This window comes from Notamacropus eugenii, chromosome 3 (genome assembly GCF_028372415.1).
Source record: "Notamacropus eugenii isolate mMacEug1 chromosome 3, mMacEug1.pri_v2, whole genome shotgun sequence".
Lineage (NCBI taxonomy): Eukaryota > Metazoa > Chordata > Mammalia > Diprotodontia > Macropodidae > Notamacropus > Notamacropus eugenii.
In genome coordinates, this window is record NC_092874.1 from 433367384 (window position 1) to 433386730 (window position 19347).

The 19347-nt window shown below is 39.4% G+C and overlaps 1 protein-coding gene and 1 long non-coding RNA gene across 8 annotated transcripts in view; one reads left to right on the forward strand and one right to left on the reverse strand.

Moving 5' to 3' along the window:
* VGLL4 (vestigial like family member 4) overlaps positions 1 to 19347 on the forward strand; it is a 182306-nt gene that overhangs the window by 107490 nt on the left and 55469 nt on the right. The window contains exon 1 of one of the 7 annotated variants that reach the window (XM_072598475.1): positions 12965 to 13264. The exons of 5 other annotated variants lie outside the window; for them this stretch is intronic. In XM_072598475.1, coding sequence (XP_072454576.1) covers positions 13219 to 13264 — 46 coding nt within the window. In that variant the 5' untranslated portion in view covers positions 12965 to 13218. Of the gene's footprint in view, positions 1 to 12964; positions 13265 to 19347 lie in introns of those variants that run through there. One more of the 7 variants, XM_072598476.1, reaches the window with a different exon arrangement.
* On the reverse strand, positions 3743 to 4513 carry LOC140497475 (uncharacterized). Its single transcript, XR_011964698.1, has 2 exons — positions 4436 to 4513; positions 3743 to 4048 (listed from the first exon to the last, which is right to left on the reverse strand). It is a non-coding gene; the product is annotated as an uncharacterized lncRNA (long non-coding RNA).

The following is a 19347-nucleotide window of genomic DNA, read 5'->3' on the forward strand; positions in this document are numbered from 1 at the left end:
GAAAAAGGTGATAGCCAACAATTTATAATGCCATGGTAATGGAGAGGCGTATTTTTAGTACCTGTCAGACACAAGTTCTGTCAGATGGCTCATCTTCAAGGCAGACACTGAAACTTGTTCCACAAACCTGACATCGAGCCACAGATGCAGTTTAACCCATACTGGCTTGTAAGCCCTGTGCTGGACAAGGGGGCATGGTTTTTAATAATGTATTTTTATTCTGTGACATTTGATGAAAGTAAGACTGCCAAATGCAGACAACCAAGTTTACTAGGCCTGCTAGAACTATTTAGGAAGAAGATGGAATGTCATGTATGAATGCTCAGGCTTCAACAATGATAGCTGTTTTTGCTGAGTCTTTTGTAATGCACTCTGACAAAGAGCCAAATTCAAAATCCCATTTAGGACACAGCAAAGTGGAGTACTACTTACTCTTGAACTTTTGTAGAGGGCGTCCTTTATGGATTCCCATGTTTGAACAGTCTACTTCTTCGATCTGGTGTATAACTATTCATAGAATGAAAGGGGGTTGGTTTCTAATGCTGTCTCTTGGTGAAGAGCTTGGAGTTTTCTTTCTCTTTTGACATCTGGTATGTGGAGATGCAGTTTAACCCCCACCCTCCGTTGGCCTGCCTCGGCATCTCAGAAAGCTATCACAGTCTCTCTGTGGTTGACTTAAATTAAATCACATGAAGCCAGCTGGGAGAATGCTGACATACACATTTTTCCTGCTGAGCATGTTGAAACCGGTGGCTGCAGTTTAAGGGTGAACTTTTCTTTGCATCCCTTTCTAGAGCCAGCAGGATGAGGGCTCTGGAAGAGCTGCAGAAACATGAGCTGATGTGATTAACAAAAGAGGAATATACTTTTAAAAATTACAATTTTAAAAAATCTTTTGGAATTCCCCATGAATGAAAAGATCTGTAATGTTTTGTTATTATTTTAAAATATGACTATAGGATTGTAGATTTCAACCTGGAAGGGATTCTGGTCCAGCTCCTTTCATTTTACAGATGAGGAAACTAAGCCCCCAAAAATTTATGACTTGCTTAAGGTCATGCGATATTAAGTGGCAGAGATGGAATTTGAACCTAAATCCTGTGACTCCAAATCTGTAGATCTTTCCACTGTACCATACTGCTTTTCATTGAATACATGTGTCATACATGTGTCATATATAAAAGTGGATTTATGCCAAAAGAAAAAACTTTTGGTAACCAGTTTGATTATCTACTCTTTATCTATCTTTATCGTTTGGGGCTGCTAGCCCCAGAGCAAGAATTTTAGATGAACCTTCTACATAGGACAATGAAGGCTGAGACTTTACCCACTTAAAAATATGGTGAAATCCCAAGTTATTAATTTAGTTTGCCTTTCTGTGTTTGAGGTAAACAGCACTTGAGGTAATGAAAAGGACAATAACACCTCATAATTTTATTTCTGTAATATCTTCTGAAGAGTCCATTGGTCCACTTGGACCAATTGAGGTAATAAACCTGTTCTGAGATGGGAAAACCAAGGCTGAGTTAAGTGACACTGAGTCAGTGACACAGCCAGGGCTAGAAACTGGAACTTCTCATTCCCTTATCCATCAGGTATCTTGGTTTTCATTATGATAGTAGCACTTACTACATTCTCTTTTAATTGCTTATCTAAATGTATTCATGCTCCATGAAGCCACCGTAGTCATGTTTCTACAGCTTGGGTGTGATCATGTCACTCACTAGCTCAATAATCTCCAGTGTCTCCCTGTTGCCCCTAGAGTCAAATGCAAAACCTTCTAGGTGACATTCAGAGCCCTTTCTAACCTGGCTCCAACCCAACTTTTCATGAGTAATTATTACACAGACCACTTCCTTCTTCACTTTTCTTCTCTCCTCCCCTTCCTCCTTCTTCTTCCATAGCTTACTAGCTCCCATCTCTGCCTTTACACAAACTTTCCCCCAACTCCTGGAAGTCTCTTCTGCCTCAGTCTCCACTTCTTGGAATCTCTAGCTGTGTTCAAAGCCTAGTTCAAGTGCTTCCTCCTCCATGAGGCCTTCCTGAATCTTGTTCCACCCTCACTCCTGCAGCTGTTAGAGTCTCCCTACATTGAAATCATTGCTTTTACTTTGGAAAGACTGGTCTAGACTTTTATGTGTATGTGCCCCTTCATCTGATGTAAGCTCCTTGAGAGCATTTGCCTTTGTATTCTCAGGGCTACCAAGATTCCTGGCCCCTTGGAGGTGCTTGACATAGGCTTGGTTTTTTTGACTGATGGCTATTAATTATGAGATCTCATTTTTAATAACAATAATAAAAAATTGTGGCTATAACTGACAGATAGTGCCCATTGACTACTGAAATTAAACTAAGGGCCAGGCCAGATGTTTCCTCACCTCTGCTTCTAACAGAATCCCCTTGGAGCATTTAAAATGTGACACAGATTTTATGTGTAGATAAATATAGATATAGAGAGGGATATAGATATATAAATATATGAAGACATATATATATATATATATACATAATAAACAACTCTTTAGGAAATCATCTATGTGAAGTTTATAGATTTTCAAAAACTAAGCAGACCAAATTTTTGTTATTTTACCTGCCTTAACTTCATTTGGAAATATAACTCCTGACCTCCTCTACTTACTAGACTCTATTTCTTGTCTCCTGAAAGGTTAGAGCAGGAATCCAAACCCACACACAGCCTCCTTGGTGCTGCTCATAGACAGCCGCTTCACACACACACACACACACACACACACACTCATCTAATGCAGTTTTGTTCGACTAAGTGTGTAATTGGATTAACAGGTCTTTGTGAGGAGAAACAAAGATTGAGATTGTGGTAATACAAATAGATTCGTGATATAAACTTAAACAGGCAATTTGAGTTTGAACCATTGGTCTGGAACCCAATGAATTCACAACAGTCTCCTAACTGATCAAGTAGATCTCTCAAAGAGGCCACTTGAATCCATGTGGGCTCACAGTGAAGCCAGGATTTGGATAATGTGTGATGAGGTGATGTCATTCTCTCCATCTGGATACTTCTCATGTGTGCTTTCAGCTAACCCCAAAGCAAGAATTTTAGATGAACCATCTACATAGGACAAAAAAGGCTGAGACTTTACCCACTTAAAAATATGCTGAAATTAAGTTTGCTTTTCTCTGTCTGACCAGAACTGTGTTGGGCCAGGAGAGGGCATGAGCATGTTGGGGAAGTAAATCGAATTAAAAACAGAAGCTTTTTCAGGCTGCAGTAGCCATTCAACAGAGTGAACTTCCTCAATTACATTAGCCCAACACCTGCTGTCTTCCATTTGAAAGACCATGTGCCATTCACACACTGTGGAACCGCAAACTGCCGTCTCTAGAAAGCATGTTCGGAGGAAGCTCTGGTGTCTAAAAGGTGAACTGTTGAGGAGTAGCCTGGAGGATAGGGAGCGATGTACATACCAGCAGTTAGAAGCCACTGACCTATTTTAATTTGCTAGAAGTTAATAGAGCCTAATAGAGCCCAAATTAAAACATTTCAGTTTTGCTTTCTTTCCTCATTAGTCTAATTTCCACTGACCTTGTGTCAGAGCCGAACCGATTTGGGATCATTCTAGCATAGAAGCAGTTTAATCTGTCAGCATGTTTTTCAGGGAGATAGCCCCGCCAGAGCTCCTGTAGCTTTGGCCCTCGAGCATGTCTCAAGTAGTACCATGGCGCTGTACTTTTGTGTTTTGTAAAACCACTCAAACAAGGCTTTCAAAAGACTCCATGCATTTCCACGTAGGCACAATTTTTTTTCCCCTTCTGGGACTTTAGGACATTGGTCTTGCAGAGTGAAATTACTTAGTATTTAAAAGTTTGGTTTCCCTGATTATATAACAGGAGATGGCACTGGCCTTGTTACAGAGTCCTGGCTTAGCAAGAGAGGAGGAGGTACATGAATGATGGCTGTTTTTTAGTCTGCCAGGCAATCTTTCCTTCAGTTGCTACTGCAAGCATTTGGATCCGATTTTGTGGAGCAAAGTCCTTTAGATGAGGCGGACAGTGGAATGATAGATACCTGTAAAGAAACACATGCAAAGTGTACTTTAGTTTAGAATAGTCTTTATGAATGGTACTTGGCTTATCAATTTTATTGTTTAGAAGATTCTTTCCTAACAAAAGTAAGTTATTTTATAGAGCATTATCATCTAATAACTTGTTTTTATGCCCATTTCAGTACCTTTAAGCTAGAGATCTGGAACCTTTTTTATTTCCTGGACCCCTTTGGCAGTTTGAAGCCTATACCATCCTTTTCTGAGTCATGTTTTTAAATGCATAAAGTAAAATCCATAGAACTACAAAGGGAGCCGGTTATATTGAAATAGTTATCGATTGCTAAAGGACACAATCCTACCCCCTCCCCCAGATTAAGAACTCTTATTTTAGGTAGACATAAAAAACCCACACAATCCATTGAAATCAGAGACATATCCTGAATCCAGATGATCTGAGCTCTTTCATGAACTCTGGGCAAGTCTTTGATACACCAGGATAAGACCTTTAAATGTGTGTGTGCGTCACTGGTGGTGCAGGGTGGAGTCAGGAAATATATTGTACTCCATTTCCTCTAGAGGATGCCAGATGACCCTTTCTACTCCACCCCTATTACCTCAACTGGTCACCTGGAACTTTCAGGATCTTCCTCCCAGGACTCGAAAGGGTTTCCATTGGGAAAGAAGTCATCCTAGGTTTCTTCCAACCTTGCAAGGCAATAGATAATAAAGTAAAAGCGTAGTAACTAATCATAAATATTGTCAATTTTCCTTCTCCTACTAAACTGAAATTTAGGGTTAGGACATATTTATATAAACCCAAGCTGGATGAGAGAGCTGCTTCTTTTAGATATGTTCCTAATCTCACAATGTGTCAACATTCCCCTTTGATGGTCAGTCTGGTGAAGCCCGTGAACTCCTTCTCAGAACTGTATTTATAAATAATTGAAAGATGTGCTAAATTTCATTTAGAAGGGAGTGAAAATGGAAACTAATTAAGTTCCAAGTTCATAGACCTCCAAAAATCTGCCCACAGATCCCATATAAAGAATCCCTGGTTTAAAATATAACTGTGCTCTAGGAAATGTTTCAAAGCAACTCCCTTCTTATGTGTCTAGACCTGAAGGTTTGTTAACAATCTGCTAATTAGACTTCAGTTTGAAAAGTATAGCCCATTTGTACTTTACTCAGAATGTTCCTGTTGGACCTCCCTCATCCTCCAAACTCCTCAATGCCTCCCCAACCAAAAAAGCTACTGAATTTTCTATTTATCATTTTCCCATTAAATGCCATGGCATGAAGGTATATTGAACATAAGCGTAACTGTCTCTGGGGGTCCAATCTGTTATGTTACAGTCAAAGCTTCTATCTTGAAATTCTTTCCTATTGTAACCTTACCCTTGCACAGATTTGCCTTTGAAGTGGGAGAGGAGCCTTTCATCTTTGATCATTTTCACTTAATGACAGATTGCCCTTTGATCAGCTCAGTTTTCTTCTTTCTTTTGTTTCACAATAAATCACTTACCTTGGTGGTAGAGAAAAGACCTGAAGTAGGTCCAGAAAGGGTCCCAATTTTGAAGAGCGCAATGGTTATTTAACCTCTATAGCTTAAGCAAATACACCCAAGCAAAAATTAGCTCTTCCTGGCCTTGCTTAAACCTGAACACTGTGTAATGTAAATGTCACCAGCTGCACCTCTCTCCCTACCCCCAAAAGTGCAACCAACCAAAGGCAGCTCCCCAGGAATGTTTTAAGTTGTTCTTGTAGCTTTGGGAATAACTATGAAAGTTCCCATCCATATCAAATCTGTTGATGCAGGTGTTTTGAGTTTTGGAAACACAATAAACTTTGAATTGTAATTGGATATTTATTTTCAGATTACATTTTATGACTTCTTGGTTTATTATTTAACAGTCATTTGCTATCTGAATATGAAACAAACGTCTTCCCTAAGTCATCTCCTTGACTGGAAATCTAATGTTTTAAGCATGGCGTAGTAAAAGGAACAGTAAAGAATGGGAGTCCAATGGAGACTTTGGTTCAAACTCAGTCCAATAACTTCTTGAGGTTCAGTGCTTGGGACACAGTAGGCATTTAATAAATGCTGTTGACTGAATGACTGAGCCTCACCTGAAAAATGAGGGGTTTAAACTAAATGTTCTCTAAGGTCTGAGTGATTGAATGAATAAAAAAAAAAAATCTCATATGAAGCACTGACTAGGGCCAAGCACTGTGCTAGAGCTGAGGATGCAGATAGAAAATTGGTCACATTCCCTGGACTCAGCCCTAACCCTAAGCCTCCAATTCTATCATATAGAGTGGACTGGCCATATGGAAAGACCAGCTGGTCTTTGGGGTGAAGTGACTAGGCAGATGCTACTGCATCTTCTATAGTGTCATTTCTTTGATTTAACTACTTTGGTTTCTGGAGTTCAGCCATTTGATGGTCCTAAGAACTTTGGTCATGAGAATTTCTTTTCCAAGTCTTCAGCAGGTATGGCTCCTAGACAGGGATAGGAAGATGGCATTCAACATCCGCAGGGGCCATGGCCTAGTTTCTTCCCCACAAAGGTAGCTCCCTTGGGCGACCCAGTGGGAGTTAGGCTGGAAGCAGGACAGGTGTTAGAGGATGAGTTCTTGGGCCCAGCTCCTGGGTTGCCTCAATGGGGGTCTAAGAGGAGGTGATGGTCAAAAAGTGGTATGGTCTACCTGCCACATGCTAATTTCTGTCTTTTCCTCAGTGCATATTTCTGCCTCTTCAGACTAGTAAATGGATAGAAATTAGTTGGCTGTTGGTGGTAAGGATGGCAAGGCCATCAGAGTTGATAAATATTGAAAATTTGGGAGGAATGATTGTGAAATGAACCTTTAAGAACAACTTGGAGATTCATTCCCTTATTTGCAAGTACTGTTAATCAGTAGTTGTCATTTATAGATTCATAAGGCTCTTTGGGTCTTAATTACTACTAATTCTGAATTACATATTTATCATTTCCTGAATTAGAGGATTTAGAATGGGAAGGGACATTAGAGATTATCTAGTCAATACCCCTTTTCTAGCACCAGGAAAAGTGGGCTACTAAGAGTGGGGCAGTGATTTGCCTAAGGTTACTCAGATAGTAGAGTTGGAATTCTAACCCAAGTCTTTGAATTTCATGTACCAAACATTCTTTGGGGCTCCAACCCATCATTATTTTCCTTACTCAAGCAATGAAATTCATTTTAATATTAGCCTATGCACAATAATAATTAGGCAACAAAGATCGTATAAAAAGGCACTGCTGGTCAAAATGGAATTTTCAACTATGTGCCCAGTAATATTTTATGTGGCAACTAGGTTGTGCAGTAGATAGATTACTAGGCCTGGAGCCAGGAAGACTCATCTTCTTGGGTTTGAATCTGGCCTCAGACACTAACCAGCTGTGTGACCCTGTGTAAGTCACTTGTCACTGCTGGTCTCAGTTTCTTCATCAAGAAAATGAGTTGGAGAAGTAAGTGGTAAAACCATCCCACTATCTCTGCTAAGAAAACACCAGATTGAGTTAGGAAGACTCACACTTGACTGAAATGATTGAACCACAGCAAGATTTTATGTGCTATGGTTATTTCTACTCCTTGGTTATCTGACCATGATCTGTATTTTGAAATTAGCATAATAGAGCCAATATAAATTCAGATTTGGATTTCTGTGGGTCAAATTATATCTTTGAAGTGTTATACTGCATATAGTGAAGAGCTATGTAAGGGATGTTGGTCCTGTCTCCTGACTTTTTTTTGTGGTATGGGTTTTGTGGGGATGAAGGGAAGTTCTAATGTGTCATTTTATGTAGTTTGTTCATCCAGAGTGGGTCTGTTTTAAATTGAATGTTTAAATTATTAATCATTTTTTCCCCTTATAGAACTAGAATCTTATTATTGAAGGTAAACTTAATATCATCACAACTAAGAAAATGAGTTTCATTTTTAGAAAATTATTAAACATTTGAAAATAGCTTTTTAATACTTAGCTCTATCAGAAATGAATGATTATAGGACTTTTATTTTCTAATATCAATGGAGGGAGATCAAGAGAATTGGAAAGAACCCTATAAACCATCTAATCTGAGAAGTTCTTAACCTGGGGTCCATGACCTTGGTTGTTTAAAAAAAATTGTTAACTATATTTCATTTCATTGGTTCTCTTTGTCATTCTTTGTATTTTATTTAAGGCATTGAAAACGTTATTTGGAGAAAGGGTTCATGTGTTTAACCAGACTGCCTAAGGGGTCTATGACACAAAAATGGTTCAGAACCTCTGATCTAGTCTCAACTATTCATTTTATAGATAAGGGTAAAAGTCTCAGAGAGCTTAAGTAAGTTGTCTCTGGTTCTTCTGTTTAGTAGGTGATGTGACATCTTGCCCACCTGGGGCATTGTCACTGGCCAGGAACTCTCTCTTTCTCTCTCTCTCTTCATCCCCTCCTCCTAGCTTCCCGGCTTCCTTTGGGTCTTAGCTGAAGTCTCACCTTCTGCAAGAACTCTTTCCTGATCCCCCTTAACGCCATCGCCTTTTCTCTGCTGATTGTCTCACTTTATCCTGTAAAGAGTTGTTTGTATGTTGTCTCCTCTATTACACTCTGAGCTCCTTGAGATCAGGTACTGTCTCTTGCCTTTTTGTTTGTTTGTTTGTTTCCCCAGATCTTAGCACAGTGCCTGGCACATAGTAGGCACTAAAATGTTTGTTGCCTTGACTTGATAACTGAGTGTCTGAGAAAGTTTTCTGACTTCAAATCTAGTATCTTTCTAGCCAGGCTGCCACTGTGTTGTCATTGACCATAATTAACCATTTTAAATTCAAGATATTACTCATAAATTCAAGTCAAGTTTACCAACATTTGTGAAATGCAAGACTGTAGTGTTAGAAATGGTGGTAAATGCTGGGAATAAAATAATACTAATGAAAAGGGAGCCTTCTCTCAAGCAACTTACATTCTAATTGGAGTTCCAGAAAAATAAATACAAGATAATTGGAGAAGGGAGAGAAAATGAAGTTGGCTCAGGGTAGGCTTTGTGGGTGAACTGGCATCTGAACTGAGATATGACAGAAAGTAAGAATCCGGAGAGGTGCACATAGGGCAGTGCATTCCAGGTATCCGCTACCTTCAAGTCAAGCTTGCTCAACCATTTGCTTGGATAAGTTGTAGTGGGGATTCTTGTTCAGCTATGAGTTAGACTTGATGATCTGTGAGTTCTTTGCTAATTAATTCTGAGATTCTGGATGAATGCTTGTTTGGAATTCTTACCCTGTCATCCAAAGTACTTCTCTTTCCAAATGTGAAATCACATTGTGGTTGGAAACTAGAAACACTGAAACGGCAAGGTTTTCATAATAATCAGCATTAATCTCTTTACAAGGTTCAGTTGTCTCCTTTCTTTCTTTTAGGAGTTCATTGGCAATTTCTTTCTGTCTTCACTCTGCCCTGTTTCTAATAGATCTGGGAAGTTTTCATTTCTAATTTCTTGAAATATAGTGCTTTATTTTCTTATCTTGGCTTCTAGGAGTCCAGCGATTCTGAATTTTTCTTTCTCCTTGACCCAGTTTTCCAGGACAGATGTTTTAGACAGTCCATTGCTTACATTTTCTTCTGTTTTTTAAGTATTTTAATTTTTATGTTCCAATATTTCTTGCTATTTCAGGGGTTACTATTTCTGTTTGGTTCTGTTTACCTGGGTAAAGTTTGCTACTTCCTGTTTTAAGCAATTTCTTCTTTTTTCTAGAGCATTTATTTCACTTTTTATCTTCTGCTTTATTATTCCTAGGTATACATGTAAGTTCTTGGGGAAAATCTATTTTTTCCTTTGAGTCTCTTCCAGTTGTTATGGCATTCCCCTTTTCTTCTAGGCTAGATTTTTTTGGGCATCCCTGGATCTGTAATAATTCTCTGTAATGGTCTTCAGTTTACTCATCTTTAGTTCCTGAGCTGGGGCATTGTGGCGGCCCCAGATTCTGCCTGCTTACCCCCCCCCCCCCCCCCCCAGTTTGGAGGGCGTAATCTGCCATATTTGGTACTAAGTACTGAGAATTAGAAATGAGCTAGAGAAAATATTTGACCTATTATCCATTTATAAAGTATTACAGAAAAGGTTACACAAATATGTTAAATGCTGTATCAGTTCACAGTATTGCAGAATATTAGAATTGGTCAGGATTGTAGAGAGTGCCTACACCAATCTATTGGATTTTGACTCAGAAGAAAGGGATGAGAATGCTGACTCCGCTATACTGCCTGTGACTTTGGGTAAGTTATTTACCCTCTCAGGGCCTCAGTTCCTTCATCTCTAATGAGATGGTTAGAGTAGATGACAGACCTCTAGGGTCCCGTCCAACTCCCAGTCTATTTTCCTATAATCTATACTTGACAAGTACTGTCCAGCTTCTTTCTCAGTTCTATGTGGTGGTATCTTTGTCCCCATGGGAATCACCAGAAGTGAGTACTGGTCAGCAGGTTTCATGAATCTTGGGAGCTTCTGCATCACATTTCAGGTATATCCTGGATACATACAACTGACATTTTTATTGCTAATATCAAATCAGCAGGTAGCTGTCTTGCTGCCATACAGTAGGGAGCCCACTATACTTCATTCCCTTACTCAGACCCTTCCTGGATAATCCTTAAATGTCTGTCAGTTCACATCTTCCATTATTCCTTGGAGTACAGACTGCTATTTCCTTCTCAGAAGATCCATCTCCCACCGCCAGCCCCCATGTAAAGAGTCTCACTTATTACTTCTCAGTGTTCCCTTGCAGGATTCCCTTCTGTCTTTTTAGAGTCCTTCCTTCCTCTGCTTTGATCCTGAAGCCCTTGCATTTTTTTTAAGTAACATTTTCTTGTCCCAAAATTCCCTGGGCTATTTCACCTTCTTACAAAGGAAAGAGACTAGCCTTCACTTTGAACATCAACACTACTTATTTGACTGTGGAAAAAAAAAAGTAACCCCTCACTGAAAAATTCTTGCCCTCCATACACTCTGGAAAGGAGTTTCTTACTCCTTAGTTACTCGTGTTGGTAGCTCTTGTGACCAACTTCCATCCTATCCATTTTACTTTGAATGAAGGTAACATCTCTTAGATTTGTCCCTGCTTTCTTCCCATAGCTACCGACCTAAAATTGAGGCTGTCTTTACTTCATACCTGTATTTCTGCCTGGATATTTCATTCCCTTTCACCTCCAATTTGACCCAGTATAATAGTGTGAGGCTAAGCTTCTCTGAAATACCACTTTCATCATGTGTCTCCCCTGCTAATGGCTCCTTAGTACTTACCATGTCAAGTCTGACCTCTCACACTTCTCTCAAGATGCTATTATTTGGATGGGCTCTATCCAATCTTACCTACATAATTCCTACTGCTTATCAACAGGAACTCTCCGATTTAGTTGAGTGGCAACTTACTGGCAATATGACCATGGGCAAATCAATTAACTTTTCTAAATGTGTTTCCCAATATTTGAAAAGGAGATAAATCAACCAGTCAATCAATAAGTATTTATTAAATGCTTTCAACATGACTGGCACCATGCTAGGTACTAGGAATATAGAGAAAAGATGAAACAGTCTCTGCCCTGAGGAGCTTACATTCTATTGGGGGAGATAAGATACAAAATGTATAAGAGGTAATTTGAGGGAGAGGCATTTACATCTGGGAGATTAGAAAAGACATTATATTGTATCCTAGAGGTAAAAGGCAACATTGGAGTTTATTGAGCAGGGAAGTGACATGGCCAGACCTTTGCTTTAGGAATATCACTTTGGCAGCTGTGTGGAGGAGAATAATACTTAGACAGATATATCTCCCTTATAAGGTTTTTGTGAAGAAAACAGTGTGTAACCTTTAAAGTTCTACATAAATGAATTATTAAAATGATTATTAGTCTAATTGCCTTCCTATATTCCACCCCTTTTTTTCCAACCCCTAATTCCATCACATTCATTTTCACCTCCATGACTGTTCTCTTACCATCCCCCTTCCTGGAATTGTGTCTTCTTCACTCCTCTAAATTCCAGTCATCCTTTAGGTTCCAGTTGTACCTTTCCATTGGAGTCTTAGGATCCTAGACTTAGAGCTGTAAAAGAACTGGGAGACTATCTTATCTGAAGCTTAGGGCGAATCTCTGAAAGTCTTACTAGCCATCTCACAAGTTCCTTCCCATCACTGCTCTGCAACAGCAAGTCGTCAACATCTGGAAGGCCGTACTCTTCCATTGTCCATTTGAGTCACTGCTGGGCGTTGTCTTTCCCACTTCCGGTAGAATGTAAGAGAATGTAAGCTCCTCCAGGGTAAGAAGTGTTTCATTTTTGTCCTGTAAACCCAGTGCCTTGCATGTAACATAGTAGGACTTAAAAAATATTTGCTGAATTGTAGTTCAGTTGGGGCAGCTAGGTGGCACAGTGGATAGAGCACTCGGCTTGGAGTCAGGAAGACTTATCTTCCTGAATTAAAATCCAGCCTCAGACACAGTAGCTGTGTGACCCTGGGCAAGTCACTTCACCCTGTTTGCCTCAGTTTCCTCTTCTGTAAAATGAACTGGAGAAGGAATGGGAATCTATTGCAGTATCTTTGCCAAAAGAAAAAAAAAGGCTCAAGCGCATATGAAAAACAATTGAATAGCAACTTTTGACACTAGAACTGGCGCTCTTTCCACCGTACCACACTATCTTCCAGATTGTAAGCCCCGTGAAAGGCAGGCACCCAATCCGATATTGAGCACCCAATGCATTCTTAGTATTGAACAAATGATTGATGGCTTGGAGTTGTAAATCCTGTTCCTTGATGATATCCTTTACTTTAACATATGTTACATATAGGATCTTAAAACATGTAACAAGCATTTTAAATGTCTGATTTAAATTTTACAAATTACTGATACAGAATTTACTCTGTACTTTAAGCCACACGCAGATACTTTGTGGAGTTCTCCTTCTGTCAGTATGAGAGAATCTCTGACTTTGGATATCCTATTTTAGTATTTAGAAGGTTCATTTTTTGACTGTAACAAAGCCAATGTCATTGTGATGTCATTGTGATTCGTGGTAAATCATTCAAATATAAGCTGAAGCGCATGCATGATTTTTTAAAAGATGTTTGGCTTGGGAAAACTGACACTTGATCATTACCTCAACACCTGGCTCTCCTATATGAGCTGGGGAATTCAGGATTATGAGTGAGATTATGCAGTTGAAACAGGTGGCGAGGAACATCCATAGTAAGCCTGAGGTTAACTTGTGCGTGGAATGGCATTTTTCAGATAGAATATTGTTTTATTCCTTGGGATCTAGAATAATAGTTGTCCATTATGTTTGAGAAGGAAAGTGGTGACCACAAAGTGGGAGCATGAGAAGCATTTTAGTGTAATGGAAAGATCCCTGGGTCTGCCTGTGTTGCTGGCCTAACCTTTGGGCTTATCATCCCAGGGCTAGATGATCATCTCCAAAATCCCTCCTCTCCTGGAATTCTCTTGACTCCATATAAAATTCTAATTAGGTATATTTTTATGAGTTAGGGCCAGATATTAGAATGTTCTTCACTACTCTGGGATACTTCCTGTAGGACAAGCTTGATGAAATTAAGTAAGTCGGCAGAGACAATATTGAGTAAATGAGCAGTAATTGAAAAGAAAGTTGCATCTCAAAACATGAGTTATGAATGTGTTGTTGCCTAGATATTGACAGAGAAAGAAGTGAAAAGAGTATGGATATTCTATTTAGAAATTTTAAATTTCTTATTATTCTGATGATGAAGATCAATGAACATGAGTATTTCTACATACAGGGGAAAACAGAAAAAGAGTATAAGATAGTATAAACTTTTTTTTACATACTTTTAAAAAAGTAGATAATAAATTCAACATACCATTTTCATGCTTACCTGTATCTGTTTCCCTTAAGACATGGTCCTGTTCTCTTTGCATTAAAAAAACAAACTTTGAATTGTGGGCTTTTCTTTCTTTCCCTTTTCCAGACTTCTCTGACCCTGTGTTAAAAACAAACAAACCTTTCCTTTGTAACATAAGTATAATCAAGTAACCTCCCCCTGACACACACATGCACACACACACACACACATTTACACACACAGACATACACACACATACACATACATACACACATACACACACAGACTCACACACACACACACACACATCAGACAAATCCACAAACATCTATCTCATTCTCCACCTCTAGGCAGCAGGTGGGTGACATATTTCATCACTGGTCCTCTGTAGTTGTGGTTTATCATCTCATCGCTCAGGGTCCTTAGGTCTTTCTGGTTGTTTTTCTTTATGACTTGGGCATTATACAAATAAATAAATTGTTCTGGTGCTCCTTCCTTCATTCTGTCTTAATTCATAATCGTTTGCCCAAGTTTCTCTGAATCCATAGGTGGCCCAATGGTTAGAGTGCTGGGCCTGGAATCAGGAAGAGGTAAGTTCAAATTCAACCTCAAATATTTACGAAGTGTGTGACCGTGAGCAAATTACTTAGTCTTTGTTTACCTCACTTTCCTCATTTGTAAAATGGGAGTAGTAACAGCGGCCCCTAACTTCCAGGGTTGTAGTAAGGATCAGCAGATAATATTTGGAAAGCTCTTAGCACAGTGCCTCCACATAATAGGCACTGTATCAATGTTAGCTGTTATAATTATAATCACATTAATCATTATTTGCTCTTTTGTCATTTCTTACTCTGAAATAATATTCCCTTCTAGTCACAGTTTATGGATATTCTAAATGGAAAGAATGGGTCTTAGCATTTGGAGCAAGAAGGTCTCTTTAAGTTTATCCAGTCTAACCTCATTTTACAAATGAGGAACCTGAGACATGGGCACAGTTGGAGCCAGGTTGGGGTGGGGATTATGGAGGACTATAAGCTTAGAGGTAGGGGGTGGGGCGGCATAGTGTGCTATGGTAAATAGATTACCTTAGCTTTGCTGGAACAGAGGGGCTAGGATTCCTTGAGTTCATTTCACCAAACGTAAAAAGCATCCGTTAAGTGTGTGTTACAGTCATGTATAAAACATAGCTCCTACCCTCAAGGAATTTATGGTCTATTAAGGGAGAGACATGTACGCAAATAACTATAATACAAAAAGTGTGAAAATATTTGAGGTACAAATAAAATGCTTGGAGCCCACTCACAGGAAGGAGACTCATACCAGCTGGAGAATTTCAAGACTTCGTTGGGGAATGGTAGTATATATATCTGGACTAGGCTACATGCATGTAATAATGAGAGTTAAGTCTATAAAGGTAGATGTGAGGAACAATGAATGGAGGGCTTTCAATACTAAGGTTTATCTTTATTAAGTTTCTCTCTTTTATTGTTTTTTGAGGCAATTGGGGTTAAGTGACTTGCCCAGGGTCACATAGCTAATAAGTGTCTGAGATTGGATTTGAACTCTGGTTCTCCTGACTCTAGGGCCAATGCTCTATCCACTATGCCACCCAACTGTCCCTGAAACAATAAATTCTTAAGCAGGAGAATGACATGATCCATTTTGTGGATATACAAGTAATTCAGTCTGGATTATTCACCATCTTCCATACTCTCTCGCTTATACACTTTTCTGTGCCTGAATGTACCCATCTCACCCCAACTTTCTTCCCTGATTCTCCTATATAATGGAAAAGGGCTTGAACTTGGAGATGAGTCAGAAGATTTGGGTTGGAGTCCTGGCTCTATCCCTTATTAGTGACTTTGATCTCATCACTCAGCCTTTCTTGGGCATCATTTTCTGCATCTGTAAAATGGAGATGACGTACTTTCACTATTAATCTCACAGATTTGTTACAGTTAGCATATGAGATAATGTGGAGAAAACTCTTTGTAAACCTTAAAGTGACATATCAATATCAGTTGTTAATATCCACTCTGTGGTAATTCTTCAAAGCTCACCTCAGATACCACCATGAGTTTCTCTGATACTCAAATCAGTAATGACTTTCTCTGACTTCGCATAGTATCTGTTCTCACATGTCTCTTGTGCATTTGTCATACATTTAATTTCATAGAATTTATATAAAGAGGAGACTTTGAAAATTGAGTTGAGCTGTCTTATTTTAGAGATAAGGAGACTCTTAGGACTTTCCCAAGGTCTGAAAGCCCTCTGACTCCAAATTTAATTCTCTTTCCATTACCCCATGCTGCCTTTTCATCTGTGTCATCTCTTCCTATTAGACTGTAAACTCCCTGTGGATGGGTCCTTGTATCTAAGCATTGTATCTATTCCGTCCCTCCCCCAAGTGCCTGAATCAAGCATAGAAGGCACCTACTACATATTTACTGAATGAGTGGCTGTTAGTGGCTGGGAGATGGAATCCCAGTACATTGCTCCCACTGATTGGCTTAATTTAAATGTGAACATGTGTAAATATGCGTAATGCCTTGCACGTACTAAGCCATTCAACGTTTATTGAACTGAATTGCACACGTATACACATGTTGTCTCAATAAATATGGCAACCTGGGACTGATGAGCGATGCACAGACATTAAACTGAAGGGCTCTGAATTATGATGTTGGCTTTGGCCAATGTGAGTTTCCATCGTGGGATATGAGCACTGAAAGAGATTCAAGGAATCGTGGTGTCCATTCTTTCTTTTACCATTCTGAAAAGCCATTCCTAGAGACATAAAATGACTTGTCTAAGGTCACACAATTTAAGGAGAGGGACAAGGCTTAGAGTTCAGTTGATAAAACTGTAACACTTTGCATGGATTAACAAGCATTTATTAAGTGTCTCCTGTGTACCAGGTATTTTGTTAATCACTGATCATACAAAGGTTCCTGCCTTTAAGGAGTTCATAATTGAATGGAGGAGACACCATGCCATGTATAAACAGAGTATAGAGCTTTATATTTTTCAGAGGGCATTTATATGTATTATTTGAGCCCTGATGGGTAGTCATGGTTGATATTAGGGTCTTCATTTAACAATCAAGGAAATGGAGTCCCAGTTTGCCTAAGTGATATCACCCTTAAAATGAAGAGGTGTAAGAGTAACAAATACAGAGTACAATTCAGATAGGGACAGAGACCAAAGGGTGCTCCCAGCTGAGGCTGGTACTGTGGGCCTGAGAGGGATTCTGTAATGTGCCCAGGGTCACATGGCCAGTATATAAAAGAGAGAGAATTTGAACTCAGCCTTCCTGGTTTTGAGGTGGGTGCATTGCCCATCATGTCATACTGCGTCTTCTGATAGGCTAGAATAGTTCTAAAAACTGATTCTCTCCCAACCCTATACCAGGCTGTCTCTCATGCGGCACAGCTACTTTTTACAAAGTTATATCCCAAGTCAATCTTGTTATAGTTGTATTTCAAATGATTTAAACAGATCTACTTCCTCCCCTTCCCCTTTTCCTTGTCTAAATTTTGAAGGCATAAGTATGCCCCTTTCCCTTTCTAGTTAGTTTTTTCCCTTGTGAGCCACTATGGTTATGCTAATAAAAGCATCTCAGGTTTTCTTTCATTCATTCATTCATTTCATTCAGATATTTTATTGAGTCCCTACTGTGTACAAATAAATGTGCTGGGAACTGAGAGAGACAGAAAGAAAAACCAGACTCTGTTTCTCTTCTCATGGAGTTTATAATCTGCTATATAAGAGCCAGAGAGGAGGTATGAATAGTTTTTTTTGTCAACCTTCCTAAGCTTTTACAAGTCCCACCAGGGAAGAAATTACGCTCCGACTTGGTCCCTGATTTCCCTGCTCTGTGGGAGCAACTGGCTTTAATAATTCCCCTCTTCCCCATTAACAGTAAAACTTTTACTACAAGGAGGGAGAGTGGGATTCTGCAAATAGATGCAGTAGATTTTTGAGTGAGATGCCAAGGGATTTGCCTTTTGCAAATGGACACTCAGCATATATGCTTTAGAAAGACAAGGCTGTTAAGTACATCCCAGATGTCCTTGGGTCTTGGGTATCCTGTGCTTGGGTCCTCCCTCCACTAAGGGGCTTCTGTTGTTGGTAATTTAAAGATGGTGTATGATAGAATATATCACAGTTAGGTCATTTGCCTAACAGTAACAGCTCCCAATATATATGACACATTGTACAATGCTTTTCTCCTAATAAACTTGTGAATACACATGGTAGGCAAATATCAGTCATTTTACAGGTGAGGAACCTGAGACCTAGGGAAATGTAGTGACTTGTCCAAAATCATACAACTGCCAGGTGTCAGAACTGGGCCTCAAAGCTAGTGTTTGTTTGTTTTTTCTGACTCTACAGGTCGCCTGTGCCCCTCCCTCATGCTCCTACCTCTGGGGCAGACATGTAAGCATTATGTTTCAGATGAGGGAGATGAGTTTGGTCACCAAATGGTCTGTCATCTGTTTCTTTAATTGACAGCACAGGGGCCATGTTTGAAGGATGTCTTCTCCTTGGTGGAGCTTTATTTAGCTTTATTAAGCCTATATTTTGGTTTTGGTGGCATAGTAGAAGGACCAAATTCTAGCTCTAACAAGTTGCTAATTTTGTGAAATTTAAAAATCACGCATGCCTCAGTTTCCTTATCTGTAAAATGGGGATAATAATATTTCTACTGCCTGCTCCCAAGAGTAATTGTGGAAAAGTCTACAGAGACACGAGCAAATAGGCAGCACTGAAAAGCATTTGGTATTCTTGGGAAATGAATATATTGTTACAATACTTGGCATCCTGCAAACATCTTAAGGAGCTTTAAGAACGTCAAATATGATCAATTATTGTGTAATTGTTTTTCCCTGAAGGAAAAACCTCACAAATCTGACCAGTAATTGTTTGCTAACGATTTTATTCCTATGATAGTCCACCTAAGATTTAACTTGCATGTTCTAGTGAAGTCAGGAACTGTGTCTATAATACCACGGTAATGATTACATTGCTGGCAACATGGATGGGATGAATAAATGATGGGTAAATTTCGGTTGAAGCATTTTCCTTACTCAGTTGTACTTGGTGGCCAAGATTATTGACATTATGAGCTTTGTATCACGGTTTCCAAAGGTGTTTGTATATTGTCTCCTGCTTTAGACTGTAAGTAAGCTCCTTGAGAGCAGGGACTGGCTTTGTATGCTCCTGCCAAAGCCAGGACCAACTCCAAATTCAGAGTTGTGGCTGGGCAAAAATTCCCAGAAGTTCGTAAGAAGATGAGGGCCGGCTGCACCTGTGGTTCAGGGAAGGTAGGAAGTAGGACAAGCAGTGAATCAGATGCCCTCATGTTCACAGGCAGAAGTCAAACCTAAACCCGTGGACTTCCAGGCTAGTGCTGGCATCATGGTCAGGCTACTTGTTTTTTGGGGGGCAAAA